Here is a 20,335-nt window from a genome sequence, read left to right on the forward strand (position 1 = left end):
TAGAAAACAACCTGGAAGAACCTGTGATTTGTGCGAGAAAAACGTATCATGAGTGTTTGTTTTGTTTGTCTGTAATTGTTGTTTGTCATTATTTGTAGATAACAACACATTCCGGAGCTGTCGCCAAGGGCCAGCACTAACCCAGACCACCACAAAGTCACAAATTCATTGTACCTACACCATGTGCACTAAAACATGCACCCAGGACTGGTGACTGTGTTTTGTATTGTATTTCAGACTGTAACCTGTTTTGTTAGCAGTGCAATACCCATTTAGGGTGACCAGACAGCAATAGTGAGAAACTGGGACACTCTGTTGGTGAGGGGAGGAAAGAAACTTTGTGAACTACTGAACAACGCAAGCGACACAAACTACATGTCTTTCTTTTGTAGATAGACTTTTTTATTTATTCACATTCCTTTGTCCGTTGCACTAATGCAAAAACAAAAACGTAGAGAAATACAATTTAAAAAAAAAAAACTTCAAAACGGTTAACTTTCTTGTTTACTGTTCAGATGACAACGATGTTTTAATCAGCCTATCAGTGCATTTGTACTGACTTTTCTGTGACCTGCTGTACGTAGCAGGTGGGACAAAGTCAGTGCTGCATTGTTTTGATTTAGGTTGCTAAAATCTAGTTTTCAGCATTAGATATAAAATACCAAAAATGGACAACAAAGCAAAACAAGCAACGTATATTTCGGCTGAGGATCGTGTCAAGACAATTCCCAAATAAACTGCACCTGCAGATGGTGGTAATTGTTTTGAATCACACTTCAAAATCACACATTAAACAAAAGGCTACTGCAGAGGCTGCTGAACAGAACATAAAACTAACAACAGCTTTTAGAAAACAAAGTGGAAAGTCAGCACAGACAAAAAAAAGTATTCTGTGTTGATTGTACCCAAGTTAAATCAGCACTACAGGTACAGTCAAGCACAGCTAACTCGGTTCAAACAACCTGCTGTTTACTTTTTTAAAGCAGTTAGAATTTTACATCCGAATAGGCACATTTTCTTTGTTTTGACTCGGTACTGATCAAATAAATTCTTAGATGGGACAAATAACATGACAATGAACGTGCTGCTTATATTGCCTTTATTAAAGAATGCCAGACACCATTGGGTAATCGAGTTTTGGGATTGTTTCTAATTGATGTCCACAATTGTAACTTCGCAAAGCTTTGCCTTACTCTTCCAACCTATTCGTGGATGCAGATGTGCAGTCTCAATGTATGGGTAAATCCACACCAGACAGAGAATGTAGGCAGCAACTGTTGGGAGATGTTGCATGCTTGCCTTTTAACAAGTGACAGCGCTCTGTTTTAGTAAGGAAGCAAGCACCACTATTTTTAGTTTTTTATAGTGCTATGAGATATTATCTAGGTGTATTTAATGTTTAAACAGGTCCGTAAAATGTCAGTGAAATCCTAATTATAACCCTAATTCTAACTGACTTGACCTTGGGTATATGACTGAATCCATTTTTTCCCCACAGTGTTCGATACTTGCACCGTCTTTTTTGTTTTTCAGTGACAGGCTCATCAACAACACCAGCCATCACGACGCTTCACCAGTAAAACTGGACGCACAGGGGCACGCACCAAGAAAAACACGATGCATATCGCATCATATTACTGCAGGTTAATGTGACTGGATACATGCAATGCAAATAACTCATTCAAACAACACACCCTAAACCAGTAGAGTATGCTGTTGCACTCGAGACAGTACTGCAGCCACATATCCGAAATTTCCTAACGAGAAAATACAAATTTCACATTTTACGTCTGGATTTTCACCGTTTACTCTAAGAATCAGGATAAATGGCATCAATACCTCAATCGGGACGCGGTACAAAGCCCCTAATATCAGGCTTCTTTTAGCCCTCATTCTCCAGCCTGGTAGCTGTGTGCCTAGACAAGTAATTAGCACAATGAGTTATTTTTAAGATAGTATTTCACCACTTAGAGAAATCCTGTCGAGTTCCTAAGCTATGTGACATTTCTATGTTTACACTAAAAAGACCAGGAGGCTTGAAGATTTACACATGGGACCTGAGCCGCTCACTCCAGATTGCAAACAGGCTAAATGTAAAACATTCTTTAAAAAATTATCATTCTGAATGAGTCCTTCTCCCTCATTTAAAACCTGCCTGTGCCTGACTAAACTGCAAATGATTTTCTGCCATCGTTGATGAGAGCATAACGCAAAATCATTTTGTCTTTTCTGATGTCCTAGGATGGCTTTGAAGTGAATTTAGAACGTAAGTAAAGTGCATAATGTTCACATGTTTAAGTCTGATAACAATGTAATTGACAGTAATGGTCCCCAGTGTTAAAGGACAGGAATATGTGACTAAAACCAACATTACCCTGGGTACTATATTGACTTTTTAAATCTTGTATTCAGCATGATTTGTTAGCCAATAAATACAAACCCGTATAATGGAAATGGCTAAAAGAAATATCATGAATGTTGTATCCGACTCCCGAATTATATATTTTACTACCAAAAAATCAACCCATAGTAAGGCTTTTGGTTTCCTAAATCCAGGAATATGTAAGAGATTTTTTTTTTTACAATCCACATGACTTCTGTGTTTAGAGGAGTGTTAACATGGCTTATCTAATTAGAAATAAGCAGAGTTGTTTTGCAACCAACACTTTTGAGGAATGCTCAATAAAATCTAAGTTGAATATCTTCTCAATTTAAGGAAAATTATTTTGCTTAACCATTGCTGGTGAACAAAAGGTGTTTCCAGTGAACCTAAGGAAGTATATATTTTTTAAGTCAGGCAGATATATTGTTGATTAACGAATCCACAGCTTGTGCTACGAATGCAGGGAATACTGTTGAACGAAATCACAGTCAGAACAATTCAAAAGCGAATACCATTTTATTAAGCGAGTCATTTCAACAATTAGTTGACGATAGTATTACACGTTTCAAACTTAACACTTAGAAAAGGGCTTGCAATTTCAGTTTATCATTTCATATTGTTTGCTAAAAGTAATACAATTATACATTATAATGTAAAAAAAGTTTTCACAATTACAAATTAATTTCTACTTAAAGCACTTTCATCAAATTAACAATCAATCGAATCTCATTATCGACATGTATCAATTAAGAAGACGTGTTTTAAGTGGCATAAACAACCTGAAGCGTTGAATCGGAAAGATAATAATCCACAGTGAGTTACTTTTTACAGACTCAACACTTATCATTGTTTATGTCATACTTATTTCCACACCAGGACATTTTCATTTATAGCCAAATTAAATATTTATGATCATTTCACATCTCCAGTTGCCTCTATTAATAAAATAGAAAGAGATTCTCAGTTTATAATGGAACTTGGCAGAAAAATTATGTGGACAATTATAAACCCAGGAAAAAGCTTATTTCTCCTGAGGAATTTCAGGTTACATTTTGTTTAGTCACAGCTTCTCTGAGTGCTTGCAACTATAAATTGACTGAAAATAAGCAAACAAACAAACATACAAAAACCTTTAAACATTCACAAATGAAAGTGGACTAGGAAAAAAAAAAACATCAAACATCTACCAAATGAGCTGTAGTAATTTAGAATGAGAGAACAATGTTAAATTTTGTAATGCCCAGTATTCTTTCAAGGTCTTCAAATTCAATGGTCGTTCTGTGCCAGTTCTGGGAAATATGGATGGTTTCTATGATGATAGCTCTCTGGGGTTGTGCTCTGTATTGATTTAAAAAATACCGCAGCGGAACAGAACATAAAGGAAAATTAGATCAGTTGTTCCTAATCTATGTCCCCAGGGACTGCTCACAGCACAGTTCAGCCTGGTCCTGATAAAAGTATTTGTGATGAATAAATGTGCCTGATAAATCATTAGACTTTGGGCACCAACAGAATGTATAAATACAATGTATATGTTACACTGATAGTCAGGATTCAGTCAATGACCGACAAAAATAACCATTTCGCGATTTGAGCATTGATAATTTATCAAAGAATACAATGAAAGGTTATTTCAGTGTTTGAGCAAATTTTTTTACTCAAATTGCGAAACAGAAAATATCAAACAAGCAAAGAATGGAAACACAAAACAAGAGGCAGCTTTTTCAGTCTGCTAGAGGATCTCTGGAGCACCTAGGAATGAATTTCAATTGTCCGATAGTTCATTCCTAATTTGAACGAAGTACCCAAACGAACTTTCTCTTCGCACAGCAGCAGCAGCTGATTCTAGGGCTGTGCAAGGCTTCATTTTTTCTCAAGCAAAGAAGCGATTCTGTGTGCGTAAGGGAGTTCAGTGCAATTCTAAATGCCACAGCAGCAAGCCTTGCAAAAACACATCCGGTGATTTGAATATTAAAAAATAAAACCTTTAGAAGGCTTTTTTTTTTGTTGTTGTCAAAATGCAGTCTCCCTCTTTATTACACAGGTGTGCTATTGTCTATTGCTGATTCGGTCTCCAAAACCTGTTTTCTAAAAAGTGGTAGTTAGCCCCTATGGAAGCGCTTTGCTGCCATTCATAAAAATAAATAAATAAATAAATAATAATATAAAATTATAACAAATAGTTATCTAATTATCACGTAATTGTGATAACAAATTATCACGTAATTACGTGATGGTTAGATATATCAACATGTGATGAAAATAAACTGAACAAGAATTCTTATAAAATTTGCATTTATAACAGACAAAACAACTATGTTAGATGTTATGGATTTTGTATGGATGTACTTTAGGTTAGGATTTAGCCATGGAGAAATGTTACAGTGTTTGGCTTATTTACACAAGACCATAATAAGCATGAGGACACTTAGACGTAGCCTTAAAAAAGAAAGACTCTTTGACAGAAAATGCCACTCAGATTTATTGAATGTGGCACTGTATCTCTAAAAGGGATCTGAGCGTTAGGGGCAGTTGCATGGGTATAAGTTAATACACTTGCCATGCATTCAAGGGGATTTTTTGCAGATCAGAATTCAGTTAGACTGCTGGTTAACATAATTGACCGTCTAGGCATTAAAAATAGACAAAAAGGTCGTCTAAGACGACGAATGTACCTAAACCCCGGATCTGATTTTTTTATGGCATGTTGATTCATATGACAAATTAAAGCCTTACGGAATTTGTATCAATAGATGGATTTTCAAAGTATATGATTTGGTTAGAATCCTACACAACCAATAGCAACCCTGCAATAATTGCAAGTTGTTTTATGGATGCAGTTCAAATGAGAATGCGATATCCCAAATGAATACGGGCCAATTTGGGGACAGAAAACGGACACATGGAAAACATGCAGAAGTTTTTGAGATACAACGATGCTTTGTCATATGATTCTTGCATATGATACTTGTTTCTTCTTATTTGTATACTCTTAGTAAGTTCATGTACAACCAAAAATATTTTTAAAGCAAAAAGCATTTATATAATTTAACAACAGGTTTATAGAATAGCATAAACATCATGCATGGACAAATGTGATGACAAAGTTACTTTTTGCAAATCCGGTAAAGAATTTACTCATGAGTAAGGACAGTACATGTGCTTATTAGAGTTACTGTATCATACTTACAGCTTATCTACTCAAACAACATGGTTGTAAAAAGACCCCATACATTTTCATAATTTGAAAACAAAGAAAAAGTTTAATTAAAACTGCTGGTCTTACTCAGGAGTAAATGTTTTACCGACTTTGGTAAATCTGGCTCATAGTTTACAAACAATGGTTAAATAATTAAGGAATAAATCTTGTTCCGGGGGTACAGGTAACGTTTTAGCTGAAGTCAAACCTTTAGGGAGAGCTTAGCTGTACGGTATACAGAGGGGTGTATATGTATTTTTTTTTTTAGGACAGATGCTGTTCACCTATGCAGTGCTTTAAAACATGCCATGCATGAGATAACTTTTCCATGTAATTTTGTTTACTTTTATTGTTATGTTGCTTAACTATTTAATACAAGTATGATTTTGAACTTTAATAAAATGTATATTTTTGTTTGCTTTTGTTTTGAAAATGGAGAACAATTTACACTCATGTATCAATTAAAAAAAAAAGTTTTGGGAGGTACGGTAAGTTTTTAGCATGTTAATTTGTCAAAAATATTTTGTACATTAACTTCTTTCATTTGTAGTAATAACTTTTCAGTGTCTGCACTTGGTGATGTGTTTAGCACTGAATTGTCAGAGAAAAGTTATAGTCACAATGTACACAATGTACAACTCGAAAGACATTTGTTTAAATATGTGAGCAACATGAAACAATTGAATCAGCTGGTCGCTTTAAAGTGTGGCGAGTGAATTTTATAGCTAAAATCGTTATAATTCAAAATCTTGCATTTGACTTTGAAGGAAAGGTCAAACTCTGAGTTTCTTTTTGGTTTTTTGGGGGTTTTTTTTATAGAACATATGTGGTTTTGTATATGTGTTCCGTAGTAACCATAACACTATCTGCACTCTCTAAGGAGTTATAAGCCGCCAAAAATCTGTGCCACAGTGCATGCAGGTGCAAGATGAAGTGGGAAGTACTTATGATCTGCATACCCCATTACTAAGATTCTGCCTACCGACTTCCATTCCTCTTCCTGCCACATAGGAATGATTGCTGGAACCCTTGCTTCTTCCCCTTCTGCTACACATTAAAAAAATTCTGACCAAAACACAGTGTAAGCATCTCTGGAAACACAGCTGCATCAGCTCCTACTTCATCTACAAAAGTAAATCTTAATAAAAGAATAACTGAATCAGGATTCTTAAACTGATCAATCATCTCTTACAGAAGATGAACTCTGTGTAACCTAATGGTGGCATTCATAGGCTAGTCTTCAGGGAGAGGGGAGGGTCCTCTTGAAGACAGCACAGAACCGTCTCTGGAGAAGGGCAACATACATTCTCAGTCGACTGGCTCAAAAGTTGGTTAGATTCTTCAAGTGGTAGAGCGTCTCCTAGTTGAGATGGTTGGGGTCTCCAAACAATAGCCCAAACTGGATTTCTGATACTAAACTTTGGTTAATCTCTTCCAAACTGGTCACAAAATATTCCTGGTTAAGATTATTAGGTGGTGCTGATATACTCTGCTTTCCAGCTGTAGTATTTTCAATGATAATTTGTACAGGAATCATGCCAGAACTGTCTTTGGAATATATTTCTATGTATCCTACAGGTATGTCTTCCTCTGTAAGTACATCTATATTAGTCTCTTCTGGTCTTTCACTACTACAAAAATGTATGTGAACATCAGCCCTTTTCTGTATTACACATGACTCTTTATTGCCTTTCTATTTACTGAGTGTACCTTCACCTCTCAGAGACAGATCTGAGTTTTGGGTTTTGCTGTTTGAATTTGGCATACTTTGTCCTGGAACCTCATCCATGCTAAGGTAAAATCTCACAGTTTCCATTTTTAGTAATGTGTAGATTTTTTCCACTGTAACACCTTCATCTAGGTCTGTTTTCTGAAAATCTAAGATGTCATGAGTGATATATTCCCACTTCCCTTTTTTTGATTTTCCATGTGGCAAAAACAGATCCTTGACAATAAGTAAAATGTCCTGTTTCTCTGCTTTCTTGGGTACATCAACCATTCGTGTCCCACCTCCACCTCTTTTCCTAACTTGCTTTCCTCCATGCAGCCACCCTAATTCAATTTTACGAGTTGTTTTTTCAGCAAGTCTGTTTCCCACAAAATCAGGTCTTTTCTTTTTTTTCTCCACAAAGACTTCTTATGGATCCTCACCATCCTTCCCACTGGCTAGCCTCATCTTCTTTTTAAGCTTATCCAGCAGAGAATGTTTATTTGCATCTTTTTTCGGTTGACTGGGGATTAATCTGACTGCAGTAATGCCTTACAGCAAGCATGTCTCCAAAGATGGGGACATACTTTGTTAAACTGTCATCATCCATTAGTCCAATTATGTTAGCGTCAATCTGTAAAACAAAAAGCATACAAACATAAAAAGACTGCTAAAGACTGTTAATTTTCCAAACAGATTAGATTAGTCAAAGATTATTAAAAAATATTTTGGGGTATTATATTATAAAAGCAAGGAGTTCCTTCAGTGGTGTTGTTACTTTTAATATAAAGTATATATATTAGTCTTTTACATGGTGGAAGGGTTGGAGAATTGTATTTATCATGAACAAACATAGTGAATTAGCAAATGACAATTGAAAACCATCTGAGGGTTATTAAAAGATAACCATTCTCAATAACCACATGTTAAATTACAAGAAGTCGCCTATTTTTCAGCTTCTTTTCACAGTATTAGCGAGTTCTCAATATTTGATTATCAGTTATACTATGATAACTCGTGTTTGGCCAGCCTACTCTCTTAGCTTGTCCTGCATCAGACAAACCGCAGCCTTTAAGGAAATGCCAAACACCATCTGCTCCTACACCATTGTGCTACTTGAGAATACTAAGAAATAAGAAGTAAAAACTGTGTGTTACCTTTTTTGGCTGCGGTGGTGTGTGTGTGTGTGTGTGTGTGTGTGTGTGTGTGTGTGTGTGTGTGTGTGTGTGTGTGTGTGTGTGTGTGCGTGCGTGTGTGTGTGTGTGTGTGCGTGTGTGTGTGTGTGTGTGTGTGTGTGTGTGTGTGTGTATGTGTGTGTGTGTGTGTGTGGTGGGGGTGTGTGACAGAGACAGAATGATTCTTGGTGATAAATCTCCCTCTCGACCTGTGAGGACGCACAGAGTGCCCTGCATTGGGCGGCCTGACAAGTCATTCCTAGGGTTAGGTGGAAGTCAGCCATCTAAAATGGTGGCACAGCTGTGGTACATTAAGTCATCACTCCAGACGGAAAGACAGAATGGGATTTTGAATTTTCCCAAAACTGAAAGAAATGAACGTGTTAATTAACTACTGCACCTTTGCTCAAATGAATAATTGTGCTTAATTGGTGTGCGCAGCCAGTATAATGAATAAAATACTTATTTTTATTTGCATCTTTATTGTTTAAAATAAAATAAAAAATCGCTATTTATTTTCAGTTCCTTAATATTAATATGAATCAAATCAGTAACGTTGCTCAGATGTTCAGTGGTTAGGTCTGATTGGAGGCAGTGAACAGCTGATCGGTATTACTTGTTTGCTGTACAACAATTCAGCAACATTATTATTAATCTTAGCAAAGGTGTAGCTAATTTGCACATTCCTTTCTTCCTTTCTGTTCAGGGGCAAGTTCAAAATCCTGTTCTTTCTCAGTGTCCCAAGATTGTGGGGCCTGGTGGTCACCCTAAAAATGTTTGGTGTCTTAATAATCCACATAGAAGCGCCGACAACAGATTTGTTTGAGAAAAGAAGCCTAAAAGGAGACAAATATTGAAGTTCATTTTATTATGATTTAACCGATAGAATTGAGAAATTCTGATAAGCTAATTATGTTCAAAGATGTGACAAATTAAATCACAAAACCAAATCTGTTAAATTTGGAAACAAATAAATGCCACTCCATAAACAAAATCACTAACACTTTGCAATTTCATTCATTCTACATTGTCACACTAATATATTCACTTACCTTATTTAAAAAATGTATACTTTTTAGGATTGACTTGCTGTTAAGGATTGCCAACAGGTCTAGTGAAAGCTTCCATGTAGCCCAGCGTTGCAGTACCATGTGTTAAGAATTATCACTTGATTAGAAATGATCACATAATGCTATCACAAAATTATGTGATAATTGACATGTATCTTATAAATATAATTTACTGATATTATGTTCATTCAATAAAAAAATATTGTATTAAAATGTTTGTATTTCAATGTCCATTTTTAACACAGTGCAATTAATTGCTATTCACAGATTGAGCAGCATATTTAAATTCTGTTTGGGGATTGTGCATTTGCTCAAAGCAAATTTCACAATTTGATTATGTCGCTTTACTCAAAGAAGGAAGAAGCTGTCTCTTTCTTGTATTTCATTCTTTGCTTGTTTGATATTTTCCATTTTGCAATTTGCACAAACACTGAAATAGCCTTTAATTTTGTTCTTTGATAATTTGTCAGTGCTCAGATCATGAAATGGTTATTTTTGTCAGTCATTGACCAAATCCTGACTATGAATGTAAGATATACATACTATGGGTAAAGCTCAATGATGTCTTACATCGCATATGTCACAAAGACAATTTGCTATGTCTTATAAAGGACTATCTGGAAATTATAAATTTATTTTCCACTAGAAAAAACTAACAAGAAAAAACATGTTGTATAGACAATATATTAAATGGTCAGAGATGGGATAATACAATGTATTGCAGTAAGGTGTTGTATTATACATCACATAGAATACAAACCATAAATATAGTAGCTGCACTATTTAAAAAAAAAAAAAAATGCTGAAAAATCTGGGAGTATCCTATGCCTCAACTAGTAATCTTTTATTCTGGTTCATTAGATATAGAGATCGTAAATAATTTAGCAGGATACAGAACTCTGTATAACAAGGGAAACAAGAAACAAAATAATCAGCCACATGTGTCTAGTAACCTAGAAGAAAGAAAAATATTTTAATCTGAGTTTTTCTGTCAAAAATCATTTAGGAGTTTTACTGTAGACACCATTGATAAACAGGGCTACAATACATGACTCATTTTAAAGTTTTAAATCTCTAATAGATTCATTTTAGGAAAACTGTAGATGGGATGCATTAAACTCCTAAAACAGAGCAATTTTCTAGTCTTGGCCTTGTGCTTATAAGGCTGAGATTATATTTCACGGGTGGATCCTCGAGAATTGTTTTTTTTTCTCTCCTTTGTTGCTGCACTTCCAAGACCCATAATTAACAGCCTTCATTTGATTCCAAATATTGTAGTCCTTGTCCATAATATGAGAATAAGGAAGTGCGTGATCCCAGAATGGATCTCTTTTTGGTTAGCGACTAAAATAATCTGAACTGGACGGCTGCTTGATCCTCAGATCTACCCTTTAGTAGCACCCCTTACTAGAAGTTCCTTACACCATTCCCTACATTGGCTCCTTGCTGAACACTTACTGTGTAGGCTCTGCTACAGTTTTCGTTAAATTATTTATGGTCCTCTGCTTAGGTGTGCAGATGATGGTCTACAAGATCAACCATCTTTAATTTTACTTCCCAGAGGGAACTGTCAGAATGCGGAAGATCAGTGGTATAAAGATTAATGGCTAGTTATTCACAAAGGCTCATTATTCATGAGAAACCAGGCCAGGCTATCTTGGGGTCAAAGGGAAAATAGCACTCGTTTTAGATGTGCTCAGGAGGCCCTCTGCATGAGGATCACGTAAAAGGACTTTTTTCTGCTTTTACATTTAAAGCAGCAACCATATTTATTAAAGCTGAAAAAATACTATTGTCATATAAAAAATTGGTCATTGAGTTTTACGCAACAGTATTGAAAATGCTTGCATGAAAACCAGTTGAATTGTAGAATGTTTCATATTTTTCATGTCCACCATCAGTGATTTGTCAAACAAAGTAAAAACCTGAATAAATGTAAAACAAAACAAAAAAGCAGAGCAGCGATCTTTAGCAGAAATATTTGATGCAGCTGGGATCTTTTATGTTAAAGACATTTGAAAGAAAATGTGCAGCTCTGTGCAGTGTGTTTAATCATTTACCAGAAGCAAACTAAAATACAGTGTAGCTGGTAGTGCGTCAATAAGGCAAACGTTTTCTATATTTATTTTTAAGTGATATAAAATATGTATATTTACACTACTCTTTCAGAAATTTGAATTTTCACGGAAACTACATATTACACAGCAATGGGTACATTTCGCAGAAATCGTTAAATCCATGATTACGATGAAAAAAAAAAATACAGCCTTACCAATGAGAGTTCATTTTAAAGATGAGTGAGAACTTTACAATATAAAGTCGGATTATGGCACTGGTTTATTATTTTCAAAGCTCTTTTTTTTTTTTTATTTGTTGTCATCAATAGTTATTGATTTACTGTCAGAAAACTGCTCAGCAGGCAGTAAAATCTCACACCAGCAGCAGCACACTGATAACAAACATCTCGAACACTACAGGCTTTTTTGTTCAAGAAAGTATATAACTTTAAATATTGACTCACCTTCAAGGCGGCAGGAGATGAGATATCAGTGCATTACAAAACATTGCTACATATGAGATCGGAGCTTAAAGCTTGGTAAGAAAAGGTTAAAGATATTAAGAAATGTTTCCTGGTTTTTAATTCTGCTGCATTTTTCCTTAACATTAACATTAATACATGTCATTATGAATTATACAGGAAGACATATGAACTAAAAGCTTTGTGTCCTTAATACAGCAAGTGTTGGATGTGGCTGACACTTTGTCATGTTTACCATGGCAGTACAGTTTTGTATGTATGCACTGGAAGAAGCTGTGAAACAGTAAACGGCACCACTTTGTCAGGACCCTTCTTTTCTCGCACACTTGATAATAATGCTGTACATGTTCTAATTCTGCAACTTTTCCACATAATGCCTGTTGATGCAGAATTCAGTGTAGTTTTGTTTTTTCCGATGTAATTCTGCCCTTTCCATGGCTTCTTGAAGTTAAAAAATTTCCTTTCATTGAAATTTCCAGTAAACTCAAAATATGTTGGCTTTGTCCAGCGTATCATAGTGATATTGTATGGTATACCCTTTCATAACTGCAACAGTTTGCACTGCAAGTCAAACATATTGCCTTCTCGTCAAAAATATTCAGTGAATAAATAATCATCTGGCTAATGATTTGGGAATCTTCTGTGTTCCTCCTCTACCTTTCTTTTCCATGACATTTCCAATTACTTTTTCGGTACTGATTTTTTACACATTGTAAAATAAATAGTTTAAACAAGCCTTTGCTTTGCTATCCTAATCAAAATTATATGCGTGAGGAAATGGATCCTGGGTGCTATTTCATTGGCTATTTTACTACCTCTGTGAGCTGTGATTGTCTTAATGGGAATGTCACTCATACACTGCAGATGTTGAATCTCCGTGTTATATTAAAGAGGCCGGTTGTTTTATTTAATTCCAAAATGATACAGTACATCGATGCAATTTTATAAAGTAATGGGAGGGATGGCAAAAATTGACCCGCAGGCCGTATGTTTGACGCTCCTGCTTTAGAGTATTAACTATTTGTTTTAAACTTTGTCATTCAGCTTTAACTGCAACCTATTTAATCAACTGTGATTTGCACCAAAAAAAAAGCCCTGCTAAAGCTCACACGGAATTATGTTAAATTTCCCACTCAGAGGGCAGGTTTACAGGATATGTGCTATTGAGTGTGCTCACATAGCACTGTCACCACAATCCATAGAGCCTGCACTGCAAGGTGGCAATACCAACAAAGAAGAAAATTGAAGTCTCATCAATCTCTCTTTCTCAAGTAAGCAGAACAAAAAGAAAAATGAACAACTGTAGCTAGTCATGAAAAGAAAATACTGTCTGCTTTTGCTACTTTTGTTAGGGAGGTCAATCGTAATTTGAGATTTTAATAAAATAAGAGGGAAAGCCCTCAGACCCTCTTCCCCACCTCTCCGTGTCATTGTCATGACTGACAAGCAGATCTTACGCGGCTGCTGCTCTCGTCCTGCAGTACCACACATGCACCAGACAGTCAGCACAAATCTCCCTGTTACATGCCCTTTCATAAATTAGGCCCTAAGCCTTGTCTTTTTAGAAGCCAGCATTTAAAATGTTTTTTTTTTTTTTTTTTTGCTTCAAATAGTTATTCATTTTAATTAATATTTTTAGGACTTCAGGGGAATTTTCCAGGATTAAGGTCAGGAAACAGTTTAACCATGGCCAGCTATTCCTGTGCCAGTGAATAATGCATTATAAACTGTGTCATCATTTACAGATGTGTGAAGAGCTACAGCACTGTGTGGCAGTACATTTTTCACATTCTCAGTCCCTTAGAAGTCCTGAACTGAGGGTATTAATGGATACTTTGTATCTGTGTGAACCAGTTACTTTGTTTCAGAAACTCAAAGCTAACAGTTTTCAGTTTAACCTTTAAATCCTCTTACCCATGCCATTTATTCCAACTGTTTTGAAGCCATTTGTTTACAAAGGCTCTACCTGAGGTGTAAAATTGTTGGTTGATGGTTTGCTATCTAAGCACCCACTGTTACATGTCAGTCACTGGGTAAATGACCACTGTCTGTCACTCAGACTGATCTTTGATGCTTACAGTAGTTTTGAAGCTGATTGGCTTCCATGGTGCAGCTGGCCAGTCAAGTTAGCAGAACAGGCCCATAGTTTAGGTGCTGCAAGCTGCTTTAACCTTTTTTCAAAACAATTGTACACATTTACTGGTAAAGGTATGTTCATTGGCCTGTATCACACTATTGTCTTGTCAGCCAGTCAGAGGATAAAGATTCAGTGCAGAATTCTTACTCATAGACAAGTTATTAACTATTGATGGCCCCTGCAAATGTTTTATGAAGGAACATCCGTGGTCCCTACAAATGTGAATGTTAGGGCAAGGGTAAAGCTTTGCATGTCGGGAAGTCCAGGCAAAGGATGCTTTTCTGTAAGCAGAGGGCCTCTTGAGGGCATTGTATGCACTAGGGAGGGAATTGTCTGAAAAATGAAAACAAATGGTAATGAAAAAAAATAGCTTCAGTGAAAAAGATGCCCACTCAACAAAACATTAGTAGACTGTTATATTTGTTTGTTTTAAATATTGTTTTAAATAAGCCCAACATGGACAAGTCTTTCTTTTCAAAGCAAAGACATTACATCTGAAAAGCCATTTGCATTTACAGCACACAAAGGTTTAGCCAGTTGTTTTTTCAGAAAGAAAAAATTAAATCCAATAAAGTTGTTTCTTTTTAGAATTGGAATTGGTGTGTTTTCTCTTCAGAATACAATTGTACTATTTACTATGTAAAATGCTTTGAAAATCCATCCCAAAGTTTTAACAAATTTGTGTCACACATTAATTATACACTGAGGTAAGTGTGCAGTATCGAGGGTTTTTTGTTTACACAATGCTTCCAAATAATGCATAAAACTCATAGTGAATAACAGTGAATATTTAAAGAGCAAGTAGCTTCAAATTACATTCTCTTAGTTCTTTGACTGTTGCCTTTCCTTTTTGTGATGATTGCAATCATTCAGAGGGGTTCTTGGTTCAACTCAGAGTTCAGGAACTGCTCTTCAGTTCTGGTTGCCCGTCATTTACATATGTATTGTAGGGATCAGCCAGTGTTGTTACGTTAGTAAGCAACAGCCCCCTCTAGTGCACAGCAGTGTATTGCCAGAATAACAAAAGGCAACTTGATCCAAAGAGACAGACTGCTAGAAGACACTAAAGCACTTTGGCAAGCAACTGGAACTGGAAAGCAGCTAATGAAATCATGTCTATACCTACTATGTTTTATTTTCTCCACTGTTTTAGTGAACCTTTTTTTACCTTTATCCCTTCCTTCTTGTACCCAGGTCTCACAGCAGCAGCATCCTTGGTGTCCCTGGCCTGGGCTCTGGCCTCCTATCAAAAGGCTCTCCGGGACTCTCGTGATGACAAGAAGCCCATCAGCTACCTAGCCGTCATCATTCAGTTCTGCTGGCACTTCTTCACCATTGCCGCCCGGGTAATCACCTTCGCACTCTTCGCCTCTGTGTTCCAGCTCTACTTCGGTATCTTCATTGTCCTGCACTGGTGCATCATGACATTCTGGATCGTCCACTGCGAGACCGAGTTCTGCATCACCAAGTGGGAGGAGATTGTCTTCAACATGGTAGTGGGGATCATCTACATCTTCAGCTGGTTCAACGTCAAGGAAGGACAGACCCGCTGCCGTTTGTTCATCTATTACTTTGTAATCCTTTTGGAGAACACAGCCTTGAGCGCCCTCTGGTACTTGTACCGGGCTCCGCAGATCACTGACGCCTTTGCCATCCCTGCTCTCTGTGTCGTCTTCAGCAGCTTTCTGACTGGAATAGTCTTCATGCTCATGTACTATGCCTTCTTTCACCCCAATGGACCCAGGTTTGGCCACTCACCGAGCTGCATACTTGTGGACCCTGCGACCACCTTTACACTACCCCCCGAGGTTGCGACCAACACCCTGAGGGCAGTTTCACAAAATCGGGTGCCTGTGGCGGCACTAGATAGGGATCCGAAATACACAGAGAGGGACGGCTGCGTGCCTGTGTTTCAGGTGAGGCCCACCGCCCCTTCCACCCCATCCTCTCGTACTCCGCGGATAGAGGAAACTGTGATTAAAATAGACCTGTTGAGGAACAGGTATCCTGCCTGGGAGAGGCATGTGCTGGACAGAGGTATACGCAAGGCCATCCTAACACTTGAGTGTTCACCCTCTCCCCCCCGGCTGCAGTATAAAGATGATGCTCTCATTCAAGAGCGCTTGGAATATGAGACCACACTGTAGCCTTTGGGGATGTCTTCTTAAAAAAACTGCTAGAGGATCAACTTAAGGGTGAACAGCAGGATTGTGGCAATAAGTTCCTAGCTCTCTCTATACATAGCATCAATCCATGATGTTGATTGTCATGGATTGAAAATAAGCACGATTTCTATTTCATTTGAAGGATGTATTGTTGTTGTTTTTGTACGTTTTTTTTAAGTGTACCTGACAGGGAATACATATACCAATAAGAGGGCATCACATCCAAGAATCTACACACCGCAACCCAAATTATTTGCAGTTTTTCTTTCTCTGACTCAAAAAAGGGAATTGGCCACTTGAACAAACACCATGTACAGATAACAAGCCATAGCTCAAAAGCAAGAACTTCAGCTGTCTTCTATTTACAATACCTTGTAGCTGCTTGTTGTTCTGCCTTCCCATATTGAGATTACTTAAGCTCATTTCCAGGCTCAGCAGCCCATTTAATTAAACTATAACATAATCATATTGAAAAAGTACACATTTTTTTAACCTAGTGGAGGAGCAGAAATTATATTTACTATATACAGTACCCATGGGAACATTAACTCACTAGATCCTTAATTCAAGACTCATTATGCTGGCCACTGTGTGTGTTATTAAGACGCCATGCTCTTATTGTGCCAAAAGCTCTATAACTACTGGACTTTATAGACTCAAGGCATTTTTGCAGAGAGAAACTGGGCAGCAGGAATCAGCAATCATAAGCATGTACTTGAATTTGCATCTTAGTTGTCAGAGATGCTAGTCAAATAATACGCACCCTTAAACAGGCTCAAGGGCAGACTAAATTATGATATTTACAAAGGAAGAGATAAACAGACAGTTGAGACCCATTGGCAGCTGAATATATATCCTCATTTTCAAGTTGCAGGCTTGATGGACTGCAGGATAAGCACACATGTGCTGAAAAAAAGAAGATGCTTTGTAACAGGACTCTAAAGCCAAACCACACATGCAGCAAATAATTGCAACTGTAATATTAAAGATGCAACATTCCTTTTTACTGGTTGTGGTATTAAAGTCACTCAGCTGTAGACAGTGGAAGCATTGTTTAAAACCAGGCACAGCGGAGTTCAGGCCTAATGATGGTCATTCCTTTTTAAGCTACAACAAAAAACAAATAACCTTGATATCCTTTTCAGAGCACCTGTGTGCATCCTGCTGCTCTGCTCAATGCTAAAACAAGTATAGGGCTGAAACCACTTCTGTCATTGTGACTGTCAATAGACATTGCTTTAAACCAAGTGACTTCATGATGGCTGCCAAGGCATGTTAATCACCTCAGAAACTTGTTAAGCCATTATTTTGTTGTGCATATTGGTAATCAATGGAATAAAAAAGGAAGCTGCATCTTTAAGAATTCTAGAGAAGCTGTGTGGGGTTTAGCTGCCCCATCAGCTTTAGCTCCAAAACTTCTGTTTCACCAAGATAAAACAAAAACAAAGGCTAAATGAAAGAAAGAAAAACAAACACAACACGTGTTGGCAACAGGAATCACAACACTCCAACTGCTATATTTAGAGTGTAATTGCAGTTAGTGTGGGAGGGGAGGTAGGATTAACAAAAGGCCATTTAATGTCACTAACTGGTAGTTGTTAGGCTAGCGTGTAGTTATTAGGCTAACTTGTTTTATTTTCTAACAGGAAATAACACAAGAGAGGTGGTGGACTCCTTTAATACACCAATAATAAGTATATTTAACTGTCAGAATTAACCGATCTAATATACAGTGTACAAGTACTTGACATATAAAGAGGCAAAAAATAAATTCCAATCCACACGCACACGCACACGCACACGCACACACACACACACACAGTAGGGAGTCAATTATCCAAACTAATTGGGACCAATACTAGTTTGCATGATCAATTTGTATGGCTAATCAAATAGGTATTAATAACAATTACTGTACCTTTAATAATGTTTAGAATAATGTTAACATACACAAGTACAGAATTAAGTGCACAAGTACCTACTGATGATATTCAGCTAATAACCTATTCTGTCACATTAAGCATTCAAAATTCCAAAGCTTTATAAATCATTAAATTAATGCAATTCAGTAAAACTTTAACACCTACAGTTAAAGTAATGAAATACTGTAATTATTTTCATACCATATACCAAACTTTGAAAATCATCAAAGAACAGAATTCAGTACAACTTTAACGCATTACAGAACTTTAGGAATCATTAATCTTCACAAATCTAGTAAAATCTAGTAAGGTATTGTTATAAAGTGCAATTGAAATGAATAAAATAAAAGTTCTTAGCTGCTCATTAACAGACAGGATCTCCAAACCTTACTGGCAAAATAGAAAAAAAAATTCAAGAACGAGGTGACTTTCAATTTGCTTAACTGCAACAATTTAAAGCACACAATGCTCCATCTGAGGTTTTGGTGGTCTGAATAATTCTGCAACATTCAATTTGCCAGAGTGTGCTGGTGTTTATTTTGGCAGCTAAATCTTGTAGCTGTTTTATATGTAGCCCTTATTTTGGATGTTAGGAGGAAGAGCTGTCACAGTAACAAGTCTTTAATTCCTGGTAAAGGGCACCTGAGTCTCATCCATTTATAGCAACCTGGGATTCCCAAATTGATTTATCTCAGGGGCTATCTAACAATATAAAGAATGATCTACTGTAGTAGCGATCTGTAGTCTTCATGTAACTGTCTTGGCAAAATTAATACCTGCTGTTCTCGATACTAGAGGTTCAGCAACACATTTTTTGCTTGATAAAATTGTTAAGAGTTAAACAATTCAGTACTGTATGTTCATTAGGTTCATCCAGCACAGTTAACAATCACTTTGTTACAAATGGACGCATTGAGCTTTTATGTTTCCAGAACTGTATGTGGTTTACATTATTTGACATGAATGGTGGATATTTGTTTCCCAAACTGCAGGCATGATTGTTTCAGCCTATCATGAGAGGCCTTGGGGAGATGTACCTTATTAATGAAAAGAGAAGGTTGTCAGTGTTGTAAACCATTGTCTATTTAAAGTCTCTTTTTCCTTTAAGCATATACTTCAGTGTTATCTGTCCCCACGGCTCAATTAAGAGCTAGCCCTATTGTATCATGTCGACAATTGCCAAGTGAGAGAATGATGAATCTGAGACGAGCAGAGCCCTGCATCTCAATTACCTGAGAGACGACAGTCAGACCACCGTGGTGTAATGGTGCTTCAGATATTCCCAAGCCTTACCTAATGTGAAGAGAGACATGTTCTTTATTGAGGAATTTAAAAGGTGCAGCCAATCACTTTAAAAACCCTTTCCTTATTAGAAGTTTAGTGGGCAGAACTGGGTTGCTTTATGAAGTTGTCCGAGTACTGTAGTAAATATAAGTTTGATATATTGGTTGCCAGTGACCACATAGGCCAAAAATATCTGAGTTGGTCTAAATTACTACCCTTTAAATTATTTACTTTTATTTATATATTCAGTCGATGCCGCCTAATCGGGATCCTGATAATCAGGATTTCTGCTTCAATGGGATACAGCTCTGGGAGGTGGTTCTTCCCAATGCTATATATGTTGTTTAATTGGGACGTCACTTTGTTTAATTGTGATACAGCATTTTCAAATGATGAACATAGATTGCATAACACAGTGCAGTGAGGACGTGACTACGCTGTGACTTGCATAAACTATGTTGAACTCTTGAAGACAGATGAGTCTCTTGTGGTTTCTGTTGCAAAAAAAGTTGGCATGTCAACATGTAGAAATAAAAATCAGCAATTCATTTTGTTGAGGAATAAAAAATAAAAAAACATTGACTCAGTGTGACGAAGGTTGTCTCAACTGCCTCGCGTTTAATTGGGGCAGCTGCTTGTTCAGGATATTTTTCCTTCTCTGGAGGCGTGCCGATAAAGTGGCATCGACTGTACCAGATAATAATATTGTGGTTTTATTGCTGAAGGGAAAGGGTTGATAATCCTAAAATGAAT

The 20,335-nt window shown here is 36.8% G+C and overlaps 1 protein-coding gene across 1 annotated transcript in view; it reads left to right on the forward strand.

The window, feature by feature from the left end:
* Positions 1–18,451, forward strand: part of xkr4 (XK related 4) — a 103,166-nt gene extending 84,715 nt beyond the window's left edge. Inside the window, exon 3 of the mRNA XM_041245968.1 lies at positions 15,406–18,451. Coding sequence (XP_041101902.1) covers positions 15,406–16,358 — 953 coding nt within the window. The 3' untranslated portion in view covers positions 16,359–18,451. The remainder of the gene's footprint in view (positions 1–15,405) is intronic.
* Positions 18,452–20,335: the final 1,884 nt, after the last annotated feature.

This window comes from Polyodon spathula, chromosome 3, assembly GCF_017654505.1.
Source record: "Polyodon spathula isolate WHYD16114869_AA chromosome 3, ASM1765450v1, whole genome shotgun sequence".
Taxonomy (NCBI): domain Eukaryota; kingdom Metazoa; phylum Chordata; class Actinopteri; order Acipenseriformes; family Polyodontidae; genus Polyodon; species Polyodon spathula.